The 15,562-nt window shown below is 36.8% G+C and overlaps 1 protein-coding gene across 4 annotated transcripts in view; it reads left to right on the top strand.

The window, feature by feature from the left end:
- The window catches only part of LOC118425793 (rabphilin-3A-like), a 51,760-nt gene extending 41,547 nt beyond the window's left edge, over positions 1–10,213 (top strand). For 3 of the 4 annotated variants that reach the window (XM_035834884.1, XM_035834881.1, XM_035834882.1), the window contains 7 exons: positions 1,031–1,105; positions 2,778–2,887; positions 3,392–3,518; positions 4,570–4,724; positions 5,146–5,227; positions 5,539–5,635; positions 7,405–10,213. In XM_035834884.1, the coding sequence (XP_035690777.1) occupies positions 1,031–1,105; positions 2,778–2,887; positions 3,392–3,518; positions 4,570–4,724; positions 5,146–5,227; positions 5,539–5,635; positions 7,405–7,556 (798 nt within the window). In that variant the 3' untranslated portion in view covers positions 7,557–10,213. Of the gene's footprint in view, positions 1–1,030; positions 1,106–1,664; positions 1,671–2,777; positions 2,888–3,391; positions 3,519–4,569; positions 4,725–5,145; positions 5,228–5,538; positions 5,636–7,404 lie in introns of all 4 variants that reach the window. The other variant, XM_035834883.1, reaches the window with a different exon arrangement.
- The last annotated feature ends 5,349 nt before the right edge of the window (positions 10,214–15,562 follow it).

Here is a 15,562-nt window from a genome sequence, read left to right as displayed (position 1 = left end):
GGCCTGTGTGCTAAGCTGATGCTGTGTCTGTAAAGTGTAAAGTGTAAGATTAGGAAAAGCCCCGTTTTTTCACTGAGAGTGGTGGGTCATTGTCAATGAGCCGTGTCTGTAAAGTGTAAATGTAAGCTTTCCAAAAACAGCCTCGAATTTTTCAGGGCCTGTGTGCTAAGATGATGCCGTGTCTGTAAAGTGTAAAGTGTAAGATTAGGAAAAAGCCCCGTTTTTTCACTGAGAGTGGTGGGTCATTGTCAATGAGCCGTGTCTGTAAAGTGTAAATGTAAGCTTTCCAAAAACAGCCTCGAATTTTTTCAGGGCCTGTGTGCTAAGATCATGCCGTGTCTGTAAAGTGTAAAGTGTAAGATTAGGAAAAAGCCCCGTTTTTTCACTGAGAGTGGTGGGTCATTGTCGCAAGCTTTTGTCAATTAACCCGGTGGTCAATGAGCCGTGTCTGTAAAGTGTAAATGTAAGCTTTCCAAAAACAGCCTCGAATTTTTTCAGGGCCTGTGTGCTAAGATGATGCCGTGTCTGTAAAGTGTAAAGTGTAAGATTTGGAAAACAGCACAGCGTTGGAAGAAGCCTCTTTCGTTTCTCGGGGCATGCGTGCTTGTAATAAAAGCGTTGGAAAAGGCGTCCATAAAGTGTAAAGTGGAAAAGTTGAGATGTTCCCATTAATCTTTTTTTTCGAGAGCGGCGTAATTGATTAGCCTTAAGGTTTAGAAGAAAACCTCCTTTTCTTTCCAGAGAGCGCAATTCCCTTGGGTGCAGTTATGTCATTGCATTTGGGTTCAGTAATGTTTCTGCGTTTGGTCATTCGTGTGTAAGAGATTAGGTCATCAGTGTGTAAAGTTATTTGTAAAGTTCTGAAATGGGTCATGTTTTTCTATGTCCGATTCCTTGCCAGTACTGTAAAAATTATATGTACATGTACATGATTGTGTAGTGCATTGTATTTTTGTCTAAAATTTATTTTTGCTGTAGGTAATGAAGTAGTATTGGATCTACATGTAACATGTTATGAAATCCTTTCCAGGGTATCAAGCCTATGGACCACAATGGGATGTCTGACCCCTACGTCAAGTTACATCTTCTACCCGGGGCCAGCAAGGTAACTGTCCATGTCTGACAACCATATTAGTAACAATAGACACTGCACACTTGTCAGGAAATCTTTTACAGAGATATACTGTAAAGTTTGTGGGAACTACTTTTAATAATAAGTTTGTAGTGCCTTTTTAGTGATGCAAGACAGAAGGTTTGCAAAGTTCACAAAAACTGTTAACCAAAAACCAATGGAATTATTTCACATTGTACATGTGTACAGTAATAAATTTAAAAAGAAATGTCATATTGCTGGGAACAAATATGGGCACATTTGATATGATTTGAATTCTGAGGAGCACGACATAGATAACATTCACTAATACAGAAACGTCATATTGTCAAACTGGGCTCTTTGTCACATACAATTGTATTGCCCAGATTTTACAAGATCAGCAAAACAATTATAGAACTGAAGATTTGTTTCACTTCTAAATGTGGCATTACATGTTTATGTGTCTGTCAGTCAGTGTTGCATGCTACTTGCACTTGAGTGTGTAAACTTCTGAAACGTTTGCATCTGTCCCTCCTCTGATGCTGGCTCTCTCCTATGGAACTATGTGTAGAGTATGGTAGGTGTTTGTAATGTACATCTAGCCTTCTGTACTTCTTATCTTCTCCTTGCTGCAGAAAACTGTCAGTAATAGTGGCCTATAATGGTGACAATAATGTGTGCCATTCAGTGTTCCTGTAAAGTTTTCCTGTACAAAGCTTGGTGTAACATTCTAGCAAATGTGTCTCCTATGTCTGTCATTCTTGTATACACATGATAATTGCAGTTTTTTACAGGCAGTATTATATGCATGTACAATACAGTGATTAGAATTTAAAAAATCATACAATCATGAAAGAAATTAGAGCTTTTTCTATATTCATGATGACATAATATGCTGTTGCACATATCTTAATTTGAAGTAAAACTTGGACACATCAAATGTTACATTGCATTACACATATCTTCCACATAGAAATACATGTAGGTACTTGATGGATAAGGCCACATTGTACAGAAATAACTCCTATTGTTTTGTGATGACACAATGATACAATTTACTAACCATACCATGATGCTATCCTTCTTGATGTTCATGTGATAACCTAACTCTGTTGTTTCTATATCAACTCTCTGCACACACTACTACCTATACATTGTGTGAGTAACAACTTCTTTGTCCTTGTGAAACAGTTTCTTGATACATAATCAACAATAACAGTACTGTATTTTACTTGAAGAAAACAGTTACTCAAGCAACTGGATAAATTTTGGAAACAGATGTTTCAGGTTAGCATCCACTAGTGACATTGTGCAAAATCTGTAACAGTCAATCAAAACCGAAAACTTGAATAGTGAATTGATATGCAAATTAGTGAAGACAAAATTCACACAGTCCAATAGTTACTTGAGTAACTTTTATGTGTATCTCATTCTTCATCAGGGTGTAAAATAAGTGAACTAATACTACATGGTGACAGAGCAAGAATAATGTGGGGAATAATAGCAGAGTTCTTCATGCCCTGATGAAAGTACATGCAGCTGACAAGTTTTGACAACTTATCAGCTGGGGTAGAAACTGTTGTGAACAAATAGAGACCTTTTGAATTACATGTACAGTGTATATATACATTCACCGTATTAGATTCACAATTACTGAAATTACACTTTAAAAATCTCTTTCCAGGCTAACAAGCTGCGAACAAAGACCTCATACAAGACTCTGAACCCAATCTTCAATGAGACCCTTACCTACTACGGCATGCGTGATGATGACATACTTAGAAAGACCCTCAGGTGGGAGGCTGGCCATGATCAGGACTTGTATTGTTATGGGAGTTTTGGGCATTGCCTCAGGGGTAGGGCCTGTTGGAATAAAAGTATTTGGTTTGAAAATATTCCATAGATTATTGATGATTAAGTTCAGTACACTTATATATAAAGCATGTAAATGAAATGGCTAAATATACAAAATATTTGTTGTTTGAGGAAAGAAATATGATCACCTTTCAGCCAACAACATGTGGCATACTTACATGTACATGTTTTCATTTTGTGTCAACTTATAATAAGGTCTAGAGGCAAGAGCTCGTGATAGACATTGTGCCACCATTTGGCCGTCTACACTCCTTGGCCAGCTTTGATACTATCTTATCTGCCAGGCGATAAACATTGTATAATAATTGATAATATAGTCATTCAAAAATTGTTATGATATGACCTACAGTATTACATTGTACTTTTGCAACTTAACAACTATTTTAAGGAATTAATGAACTGTTGCCTACATGTGCCTTGCAGACTGACAGTATTTGATGAGGATAGGTTTGGCCACAATGAGTTTATTGGAGAGACTCGTGTCCAACTGAAGCGTCTAAAACCCAACCAGACCAGACAGTTCAACGTCTTCCTGGAGAAGATGATGCCTGTGAGTAATGTCTTCATTTTGGGCCACACAAATGTTTCAGATGTATTTTAAAAATTTGTAAATGGTGAACTGGAAAATCCACATGAGAGGTTGAAGGGAAACTCTGCATCTATGCACATTACACTTGGAGTAGAAACATCCATGTAGTCTGAAATATTAAGTTTTCCTCCCAGGTATATTTTTCCATCATGACCTGTGATATCCAACCACAGAAAAAAATTTATGATTTGGCCTGAGAATTTTTGTTTGATATTCTATGTTGCCCCTTAATTATCATCATCTTTATTTGTATTCAGACTATTATTTTTAACAGATAAAAACTTGCCCATTACTGTTACAGTACAGATTTCTTAGAGGTTTATCAGTCAATGTAAAAATACAGTGACAGTAGAATGTTCTTCAATCAGTTACCCTTTTAAGACCAGGTCACTTTGTGAACAGGATGTACTATAAAGACATTAAAAAATTGGAGGTACAGTCAAACCTGCCCAAGACGACCACCCGGGGGACCAGAAAAAAGCGGTCGATTTGGACAGGTGGTCGCTGAGAGGAGTATCGACTCAAAACATGCCCGATGCAAAGTATAAATGGTTGCCGTTGTGTTTAATGGCAAATAGCAAGCACACTGCACGCACGCAAAGAAGCGAGGTCTTTAATGTCAAATACAGCACGCACACTGTAAACTGTAAATTTAACCCCAAAATCCGACGCAAACTGGCCGATTTCGGCACAGAATCTCGCTAATTATCATAAAAAATCGATGAAAACCTCAATCTTGAAAATAATGCGGTCGTTATAGGTCCCAATTTGGGCCGGTCGCGTTGGTCAGGTGGTCGTTGAGAAAAGGTCGCTTAATGCTTACGTCAATGGGAAAATAAATCGGGACCGAGAAAAAGCGGTCGAAATGGCCAGGTGGTCGCTGAGAAGAGGTGGTCGCTCGGGCAGGTTTGACTGTATACATCATTTCTATAAGGGTCTCTGATTCTAGAATATTCTACTAACCAGATTTATTACAGTAAAAAATCATCATGATTGACATGTTGATTGACAGCTGGAGAAGGATGACGACCTGATGTACGAGCGCGGTCGTATCCTGCTGTCGTTGATGTACCGGTCGCAGCGGCAGCAGCTGGTGGTGGGAATCATGCGCTGTGCCCACCTGGCAGCCATGGATCCAAACGGATACTCCGACCCTTATGTAAAAGTGTAAGGATGAACCTGTATCCAGATGCACTTTTATCTAAAAAATTTGGTAGCTTCAAATGGCCAAGTGGATAGTGGGCACAAGATCTAGAGGTCATATATAGGTTCAGTTTCTGGTATTCCTGATTAAACATTGTGTCTTTAGGCAATGCACATCACACGACTTTCCTCATCAGTTGAGAGAGAGAGAGAGGCTTTGAGAGGCATTATTTGTCCATTAGCAGTGATACAAAAAAAATAAAAATGGGTACGTGGCTTTGGTTGAGGAGGTAAAAGGCATGCCCTTGACACAATGGATAACAACCCACTGCCCCAAAAGCCTCAAAAGCTTACAAGTTTTTATCAAAAAGATATTTCTGAGGAGGAATTTTAATTCAATGAAAGAGATCATCATGAAATGCCACGTCTTTTGCTTTATTCTAAGGTACCTCAAGCCAGACTACAAGAAGGCAACTAAACACAAGACAAGGATGCTGAAGAAAACTCTCAATCCAGAATTCAATGAGGTGAGAAAAACTACATTAAAGTTGCCTTGTTTCATCACTTCTGTTAGTTACAGAGTAAACATTTTTAGTCTGAAACATTTTATATTCTTTCAGAGCAAAAGTGACAGCAATGCTATTGAGTTTACCTTGAGATTTGATTTATATTAACCAATATTTTACAAATAGTGCATAATTGTGATTGGTGATAAAGGGACTCCATCTATTGTTCTATGATGAAATATCAATATTTAGGCAAACGGGCAGGGATTGATAAAAGCCTATACTGAAGTCCCAACTTACATGTTGTATAATTTTGTTTGTTTTCCTGCCAGGAATTTGTGTATGATGTGAAGCTGAATGAGCTTGCCAAGAAGACCCTGGAGATCAGCGTGTGGGACTATGACTATGGCAAGCCGAATGACTTCATTGGTAAGATTATGACTCTGCTCATTATCATTGCCCAGACATGTACAATGCTCACTGTAGTACATGTAGTTAGTAACCCTGCGTCATGATGTAGATGTTCAAGCCTGCAGCTGGCTGTCATCACTCATCTGACATGCTAATGCTACAGGAAGGGGACTTTGTCATGGTCCACTGTGCATTTAGCCTGGGTACCAGCCAGATAGTAGTTCATTCTGACGTTTATTTTACACTATCCTGTCTGGGAACTGATGGACATCTGTAGTGACTGGAATATTCAATTCTCATCCAAATTTTGGATAAGGGCGCTGATTGTTGCCATCCTGGCAGTAGTTCTCTTGTATGTTTGCTTCTTTTTTTTTTTCTCACATTTTATTCACAAGTTATAAATTACAAAACATTCAAAGATAATCACTTAAAACTAAATACAATCATTATAGAATATTTACACGAGCATTCCCTGACCATATTTTACACACTAGTGTCTTACTATTTACTTCATCATCTAGACATATGCAGTACTATATACTATAACACATTTACATATTGTTGCAGGGGCCATTCCCACTGGCTTTTTTTGGCTAGGGTTTGCTCCCTAGGACTTTTTTACAGGGGTGTTTTATCCCCCCTGGATTTTTTGTGCTGGGGTTTCTTCCCCAGGACTTCTGTGCAGGGGTGTCATCCCTGGGTTTCTGTGCAGGGTTTTCCTTCCCTGGTTTCAATTTTACACATATCACAAATTTACAGAAATATTACTCAAATATTCCCACTTGCAACAAAAAGACAAATATAAAAATACAAGACAAGAAATCACAAGTATAAACACATCACATATACATAAAGATACCACAATCTAAGCACTAACAAACTCACAAAAACATCAGAACTTGCAATGACAATGTTTACATATACAATATTAAACTTACACATACCAACCTAAACATAAAAGCATTAAATACAACATACAAACATCAAAAAGCTCATTCACATACATGATCATCCGTGGATTTCTGTGCAGGGTTTTCCGGGTTTCAATTTTACACATATCAGAAATTTACATAAATATTACTCAAACATTCCCATAATTGCAACAAAATCAAAAGATTTTAAAATACCAGACAAGAAATCACAAATAAAAACACATCAAATATACATAGAGATACCACAATCTTAGCATTATCAATCTCACAAAAACATCACAACGTGCAATGTTTACATATACAGTATTAGGCTGAAACATAAAAACCTAGAACATAAGAACATTAAACACCACTTAAAACATCAAGAAATGTATGTTTGCTTCTGCTACCAAAGAAACTTGAAGTGGTAAACTGAAGGCTGTATTCGAACTGAGGTTGGAACGCCTGTTCAACCAAGCACTCTGGAACCCATTCGTTAAACCACTAGTATTATCTGGTGTCACCACTAAAAGAGTAATACAATTCCCCAGATGGGTAGCAGACTGAAGTCAACATAGGAGTGAACTACTACCTGGATGGTACCCAATCTACTGTTCATTGAATGTGCTTGTCAAGAAGAGCTCAGAGAATTCTCCCAACTTTACTACTAGTATACATCCGTGAATAGTTTCACTAGTATACATATTATAATATTGTCTTTCTTCTCTGTCACGACCAGTGGAAAATTTGCTCTTTATTGAGCTGAATTGGTTCGAGATCACTTTAAATTTATATAACATAGTGCTATCCATGTCATTCATACATTCAATCTTCCATCAACATTCACTCATTGGTCCATTTTCCCCTCCCTTCCAGGTGCTGTACAGCTGGGTATCCAGTCAAAGGGGGAGCGCCTGAAGCACTGGTTCGACTGCCTGAAGTACCCCGACCGCAGACACGAGCGCTGGCACGTGCTTATCGAGGAGTTCGACCCCATCACCACTCCCACCGACACCGTCCGAGATTGATACATCACTCCGCAGATTCAAACATCTTAGACATATGTGAAAGCACTGCAAGGTTTAGCTAGGCAGTGGTGAAATCAAACCCAGCAATTCTATGTACAAGGCTTTTGCTTGGAAGCAATAATACTTTTCCATCAATATTTTTTAATGTTGAAATCAATGTTTTAATCAATAGAAAAATTGCACCGGCATTTATATAATGTCATGCAATTATTGAGGACTACACAAGTCATGATATTTCTGTTGAAGTGATAGCTGTAGATAGCTTTCAATCTATTAATTGATTTGTTTTTATCTTACACACGGAAGGTTTTACTCAGAAGAGTGTTTTATTGATAAGATTGCAAGAAGTTTCATTCAGAAGCTGTCAAAGAGTTTTGTAATATATAGTTTATTATAAGCAGATGTTTTCAAGTTGATTTGTTCATTCTAATGCTAAACAAGAGATTGCTCACTACTTTCAGTGGTGCTTAGACTTTAGAATAATTACTGAAGAAAACAGATAGATGGAACCATAGCTGAGTGAGGCATAGAAATGGCAAATATTTAAAGAACAGGGACGGAAAAGCAAGATATTTTAAATATTTCTGGTGGCTTTTAGATTAACAACAGGACACAGCGGACATTACAGTACAAGATGATTAGTCTGTTACAGTTACTGTTACTGTTTTAAAGGTTTTAAAGGACAGATGATCATGATTATAGACCATGAAAGATGCAATGACTGCAACTTTGCAGAGGGTGATAGAGGATGTACATTTACATGACATGTAATATCATAATTTGAGATACTGGAACAATGTAACCACTATATATGTCCACAAGTGTTAGCTCAGACTACTTTCTCTTGCATATTATGAGCTTGGTACAACATTCATAATCACAATAATTATGTATGTCTACTGGGTTATCATACAAATGCTGATTACTAGTGAACTTCAATCTTCATCAAGCAATGATTTTTGCAGCTCTTAACTTTCCATCTGCTAAGAGTTACAAAGCAGCAAAAGCCGTAGAATAGAAACTTGGTAAAGGATTGAAAAAATAGTTACAAATCACTTAGATGCAAATATTAGCAGCTTCTTCTGCAAATAGGTTTTTTAAAGTTGTTGGTAGGATATGCAGACTATGGCGTTTTTAGAAGCTGTTTCTTTTTAAATTCTTATTAGCATACAAGAATATTGTGTGTTTTTATAGTTTGATATTTCTTTATGCTCTGTATTTATCTAGTGAAACATTCTTCTAAAAACTTCTCATTTTATCCGTGAAGTACCATGTAGTGTGTTGTATTGTGTTAGCATTGCTTTTGTTAAAGATGTATGGAAGCTTTTAAGGAAAATATATTTCAATGTGCTACAAGTAGTGATACTCCAGGCATGGCAATGGCATGGCAGCTACACGTTCATGTGATCACCAAATACAACATCCTGTATTGCTTCAGTTTTATCCTAAATGTTTCTATTTAACATTGATGAACCATGGTGAAGTGGTCAACAACTGTGTATATACAAATGTATACTGTATGTGCTTCATGTTTTTGCTACTTTTACTCTCATTTTGAGAGTTACTACTTATCTTCTCATATTTATTGAACACCTTTATGAAGCTATTTTGTGTGTGCAAGGTTTCAGCAAGACTGCCTCAAATTTTAAACTATTACTTGTATTGACATTAGGGTAAACAGCTTTTAAACTGTGTTATATATTTAGTGTTGAAAGGTTTAGTTTTATCGCAGCCATAACTTTTCACAAAATCTACTTCAATCTGACAAAACACAAAGCACCAAAGGATTCCAGATGGAAAAACTCAAGATAATGACAAACTGTTTCAAATTTTCTTCAAAGATAGATGTGTGACACAATTTTAACACAATTCTTCTTGAAGGGTTTATGATTTGCAATGTTGGTAGCATGAAGTGGACCACTTTCTATCACAAATAAGGGATTTCATGTAATTCCCATCAACTTAGCTATTGTTTACTGTAGCCTTTCCAGATTGCATGTAATTCACATAGCAAAAATTGGCAGAAACACTGCAGATGTACCTTGCATGCAATTGTGAACTGAATGTTTAATATTACAGAGCCAGGAAACATTAAAGTATCATGCAAGGGTAAGAATCCTTTCAGTCTGTTATCAAACCTATAGACAAAACGGCTGTGAAAAAAAGAATGCAAAGATGAGATGTTAAGACACAGGATAAAACTGGGGAATATGATGTGAAAGAAGTTAGAATCTTAAAGTGGAGGGTAATAGTAGCATTCGACATATCGCTGTTTATGGAATAAGGGTTTGGCTGAAACAGAGCAAAGAGGCATGCACAAAGTAAATTTTAATTCTTGCATTCACAATCTCACAGAATAACAAAGTGAGAAACTGTTGATGCCTCAACATGATACTGCCACTTCTCATCCCACCCACTATGTCTGAGACTTTGCACTGCATTGAGAAACTTCTATCTATTGGACCTACTGGTATGTCTTTCAACATTTGCCATTGGCAGAAGCACCAATCAAGAGGGTTGTACCAACCTCCTTGGTTGTACTTACAGACGTAAGAATTAGACATTGTGGTGTAGCATATTTGACTTTATCATTCTGCATGTAACGTTATAATCATAGGAGCATGGCTGTCGCAGGAATAAATCATTGGACAATCATGTTTGTCATGAAAGTTTTGTGTGTCTTTGACTCTATTCTCAGGCTTATGATTAGTTATGACAAGGAGGTTGAAAGACCTCCTTGGTTATGACAAGGACTTTACTGTATAAGAAACGTCCTTGGTTGTGATTGTATTCTTATCCATGGTCTGAGCCATGTAGGTGCTGCTGCCTTATTTCATGAACAATATTTGGAATCTACTACAGACAATATGGTTGGGTCAGTCATAATGGATGTCTTTAATACTGTATGTACTTGGTATACTATTATGGCATCCCATTCAGACCTTCTGGTGGCAGAGTGCAGACAAAAGAAGATATTGGGAATGAAAGGCTCACACATGCCTCATAATACAAAGCTTTCATGAATCAAAGTGATAAGTCGTGTAATAATTAACAAAAAATGATGTTTTTATAGTAACACAGTTACTAGGAATGATATATATATATATCTTTAATTGGGGGGGGGGGGGGACCTGCAGCTGTCCAGTCCGCGGACAGTGGAAAAACGTCCAGTCTAAAAAGAGGTTCTGCATGGGGGTATAAGTTGTAAGAATAGATATACATTGTAGAAGTACATTTTTTCACATTATGCACAGAAATAACGACGGATAGTGTGACACAAGGCATACAAAACTTAAATTACCAACAGTATGTATAACATTCTGTGCATAAGAAAAATATTTAGTTTTACTTATGCCTTCAACTCAAAGTCACAACTCAAGGCAGCCTCCCACCCTTCGCAGCCACTAATTTGAACCCGGGCCAAGCCAAACACCGGCTAGACTATCTTCCGTCTCACATCCTGTCACTGTACAAGATTCAAGTAACTGCAGACACACACCAAGACAAACAAACACACAGGCCGAAAACTAGACTTCATTTTCACGGAGGTAACGCCGCGAAAGCAAACATGTGGATTTTACTACATGTAGTACTAGTACATGTATTAGTAACGCTAGTACTCGTACATAACGTTATATGTTGAATATAGGAATGTAACGTTGAACATTTACATATTTATCGAATTCCTTGTTTTAAGAGCTGTAAAAGTTTCAGTTTTCCATTCAATAGTAGTAAATCTTTCCGACAGTTTGTGTTTATCGAAAGATTAACATTTAGTCTCTTATCAATGTAATCAATGCACGGCCTGATATACACGGTTTGGTTCACGTGTCAGTGGGGACGACTAGCGATCAATATCATAACTGCAACAGTTTGCTGCAGTAATTGCTGCAGTAATATCTTCAAATGCTAGAGGACGCTTTTGAACCGTTAATGACGATAGGATTGATATATGTAATATGTCATCAACCTTCTTTCTGTTGGAAATCAAAAGAGACAAACTTTAAAGACAAACGGGATGGCTGTCTGACAATATTATATTGTCTCTTTGGAGCTTTTGTAACTATAGAATTAGAATTAAAGAGTACTGTATTTCAAACGCCACACTGACTTGATTTAATTTTGCGCCGTCTGCCCAAACAATTTACTCTCCAAGCAAAAAACAAACAAGCAGATGTTTGACTTGACGATTGTAATGTTTTCTGAGGTTCCTCTGACAGTCCCATACCCCCATATATAAGTAGATGTAGATGATAAGGAAAGAGGATGATGTTAACACATAGCCTTGATCTTCTCAATACGTATAAGAAGTGATGTGTGTATTAGATAATGTAGGTGTCGCTTCAACGGGGACCAAGGCGTTACATGTGCTCCTCGTGCGTCGCCTGTAACAGATCCATTTTATGCCGACTCGCCATTTCATAAGTCTTAAAGGGACGTCTAACTGTACACGAAGACGTCTGGACCTGTCTGAGAAAGTTTTCACACGTTTTAAGCATATTTTCCGATCTTTGCACGTTGGGACTACAGTGTAAGTGAACTTTATTTCTTGCTTTTTGCCACCTATGGGCCATAGCAAATACAATAGTAATAAAACTGAGTGACATAATGTAACACAAATCATAAACACGACGAACATATCTGTTACTTAAAAGTAAATCATATAAACCATAAGAAAAGTATCACCAGAAACACGGGATAACATAAAATTCTAAATCATAGATAAACAACATAAATTCTAAATCATGAATAAACAAAAGCATAATATAACTTAAATGCAAACAACAATTAATTTAATTTAACTTGACCAATTTAAATCAAGGGAACAAATTGTACAAAATTTCAGATTAATGGTAAAAGAACAAATGATAATTATCAACATGGAAACACATCATCAAATAAATTATCACAGACGTAATGCAACTTAATCAATTTAAAAGCCACAGGACACATATTGTAACAAAGAAACAAAACAAGGCATTGTTTGCAAAACATTAAGTGTTAATCAATATGCACAACAGGGAAACACAGTTAAATAAAATCATAAGAAATTAATAATAACAATGATAATAATAATGCAACTTTAATTTCCAATACAAATCAATAAATCAAATGTAGTTGTAACCAAAAAGTAAATCAACCGTAAATCATAATGTGTTACATATCATCAAAACAAGGAAATACTTTATCACATAGGACATAAAGGGCAATCGAAATAAATGGCAAAGAAAAAATGTAACTAGACTCATAAATCAACAAAATCCACAACAGAGAACAGGGTTACGTGGACAAGGACGACGAATGTTGGACGTTAATGCATTGCTGTCTTAGAATAAAAGCCTTATATACAAACCTTCCTAGCTGTCTCGTTGTATTGACTGTTGGTCCTTTCATTAACTCTCTAAACTTGTTTGGGTCTGGTCTTTTAACGTAGAAACTGGGCAGATGTTCTTTTCTTAAGGCATTAAAAAATGGACATTCCATGACAAAATGATACTCATCTTCTATCAGTCCTTCTTCACATAATTGACATAACCTTGCTTCTCTTCTAGTCTTATTGTGTCTACCTTTTTCTATGTTGAGTGCATGTGAGGAGCATCTTAATTGGGATAGGGCTTTCCTGTGGTTAAGAACATTAATAACATTGAGGTAACTTTCCACATTGAATCTATCTTTAACTGTGCAGTATGTTTGTAACCTAGCTGTGATTTCTATCTGATTGTTCCATGCTTGTATAGCCCCCCTTTTCACTCTTTTCTTGAATACATGAATACATTCTTCTATGTTGCCAACTCCCTGGTTGAACCATGCTTCTTGAAGACCATAAGCGAACAGCAATTGCTTTACCTGGCTTACCCATGATTTCCTGTTAACCTGATCAAGTTCATACATCAACCTGTAACACTTCTTTGTATATCTGTTGTTATCCATTTCTAACACTTTCAGCCAGAACTTAATGATTCTGCTATACCTAAGAACGTACAAGGGATGCCTGCCTAACTCTCCTCTTACTGCTATGTTGGGTGTGTTCTGCCCTACCCCAAGGTAGAATTTACAAAATTTATTGTGTACTATCTCCAACTGATTACCTGTATGGAAACCCCATATTTCACACCCATACATCAGAACTGGAAGTATCGTGGTGTCGAACAATTTAAAAACTAATTCTGGTGATATAGCTCCAAATTTGTGAATTCTTTTCTTCAGTAAAAATGTAGCTTTTGATGCTTGAGCCGCTAGAGTTTCCTGCGCCTTAAACCACCTTCCACTGGAGGAAATTGTTATCCCCAAATATTTATATGAATTCACCACATCTACCTTTTTACCACAATAATACCACTTTTCGGTTCTTTTCAGTTTGCCACCATTCCGAAATACCATCACCTTTGTCTTAACCAAGTTTACTGTCAGTTGCCATTTTGAACAGTATGTATTTAAAGCATTTAGTACCCTTTGCAGCCCTATTACTGAGTCAGCACACAGGGCTAAATCATCTGCAAACATCAAACTTAATATTTCTACATCTCCCACTTGGATACCCCTGCATCCACTTTGTTTTAAGTGATCATCTAAATCTCTTATAAAAAATGCAAATAAGAAGGGAGAAAGAATACAACCCTGACGTACTCCCTTAGTGCAATTAAACATCCCACTTATCTCCTCATTAATTCTAACACATGATTTTACCTCTTCATACAGTGCTTGTACAAGCTTTACCATTTTGGTACTTAACCCCCCTTGTAGCAATTTTATCCATAAGTATGCTCTATTCACACTGTCAAATGCCTTTGAAAAATCAACGAATGCACAATAAAAACGTCCCCGGGGTCTTGTAAGGTATTTATTTACTATAGAATTTAAGCAGAAGAGATTGTCTAAAACTCCGTACCCTTTTCTGAATCCCATTTGTGACTCAACCAGTTTTTCCCCTGATTCACCCCAATTGTTCAGTCTCTTTCCCAGGATTGTTAAGAATAATTTACCAAAAACTGACAATAACGTTATACTTCTATAGTTTTCTACCTCGTCCTTCCTCCCAGATTTAAATAACGGATTTATGATACCTACGGTCCATTGACGTGGAATGACCCCAAAATTAAAGCATTTGTTAAATAAGATTTTCAAGTATGGTAGTAAGACTGATATGCTTTCTTTGAAGAACTCTGGTAGAAGATTATCTATTCCTGATGCTTTGCCTGTTTTCAAGTTCTTGACACTATCTAATATTTCCTGTTCAGTTATTTCTTCATCTAAACTGTCGATAAATTGGTCTGAGTGGGACAACATGTTCTGAAGAAGTTCAGTAATGTTGATGCTTTCCTCCACTGTGTAATCCTCTCCACTCTCATTGTATAGCCCCTCAAAATAATTTGCAAACTCTTGTGCACCTATGTTACCCATACTATTTACTTTCTTTCCTTTAACTAACCTCCAAAACTCCTTTGGATCCCTCTGTACAGTTCTCAATTTAGTTCTCATGTTTTCCCTATGTGCTCTCCTTTTAGCCCTCACTAATGCTTTATATTCTAGTTTTGCTTGTTTAAAAATCTTCCAATTATTTTCACATTGAACCCGCCTGTATTTATGAAGACTTCTACTTAGAACTTTTTTTGCCTGTTTACAGTCCAAATCAAACCATTCTTCTTGATTGTTTGGTGTATTCACTCTTTGCCTTGGTTTTTGTCTCATGGGTGCAGCAGCCATCTCCAGCATTTCACCTATTTTTTCTACAGCAGCATCTAATTTATTCAGTTGAAGATTTAAATTTACTTGTTCTAGGAGAACTACAAACCCTATTAGAGCCCAAACTGCAGTACCGCTGACGGTCGTCACCATAAAGAAAGAGACTGTGAAAGTAGGAGTACTTAATACGTTTATTCACATCACAGCAATGCACAATCTAACATTTCGGGTGTGTTACGTTACATGTTGTCCAAAAGTTTCCTCATAATCATTGTAGCAATGTAGCAGGACTAAAAAATTCTTACTTGTAGTTTTATTACTAA

The sequence above is a fragment of the Branchiostoma floridae genome, chromosome 11 (assembly GCF_000003815.2).
Source record: "Branchiostoma floridae strain S238N-H82 chromosome 11, Bfl_VNyyK, whole genome shotgun sequence".
Classification (NCBI taxonomy): Eukaryota; Metazoa; Chordata; class Leptocardii; order Amphioxiformes; family Branchiostomatidae; genus Branchiostoma; species Branchiostoma floridae.
The sequence above is the reverse complement of the archived record's forward strand: the minus strand, read 5'-3'. Positions and strand labels throughout refer to the sequence as shown.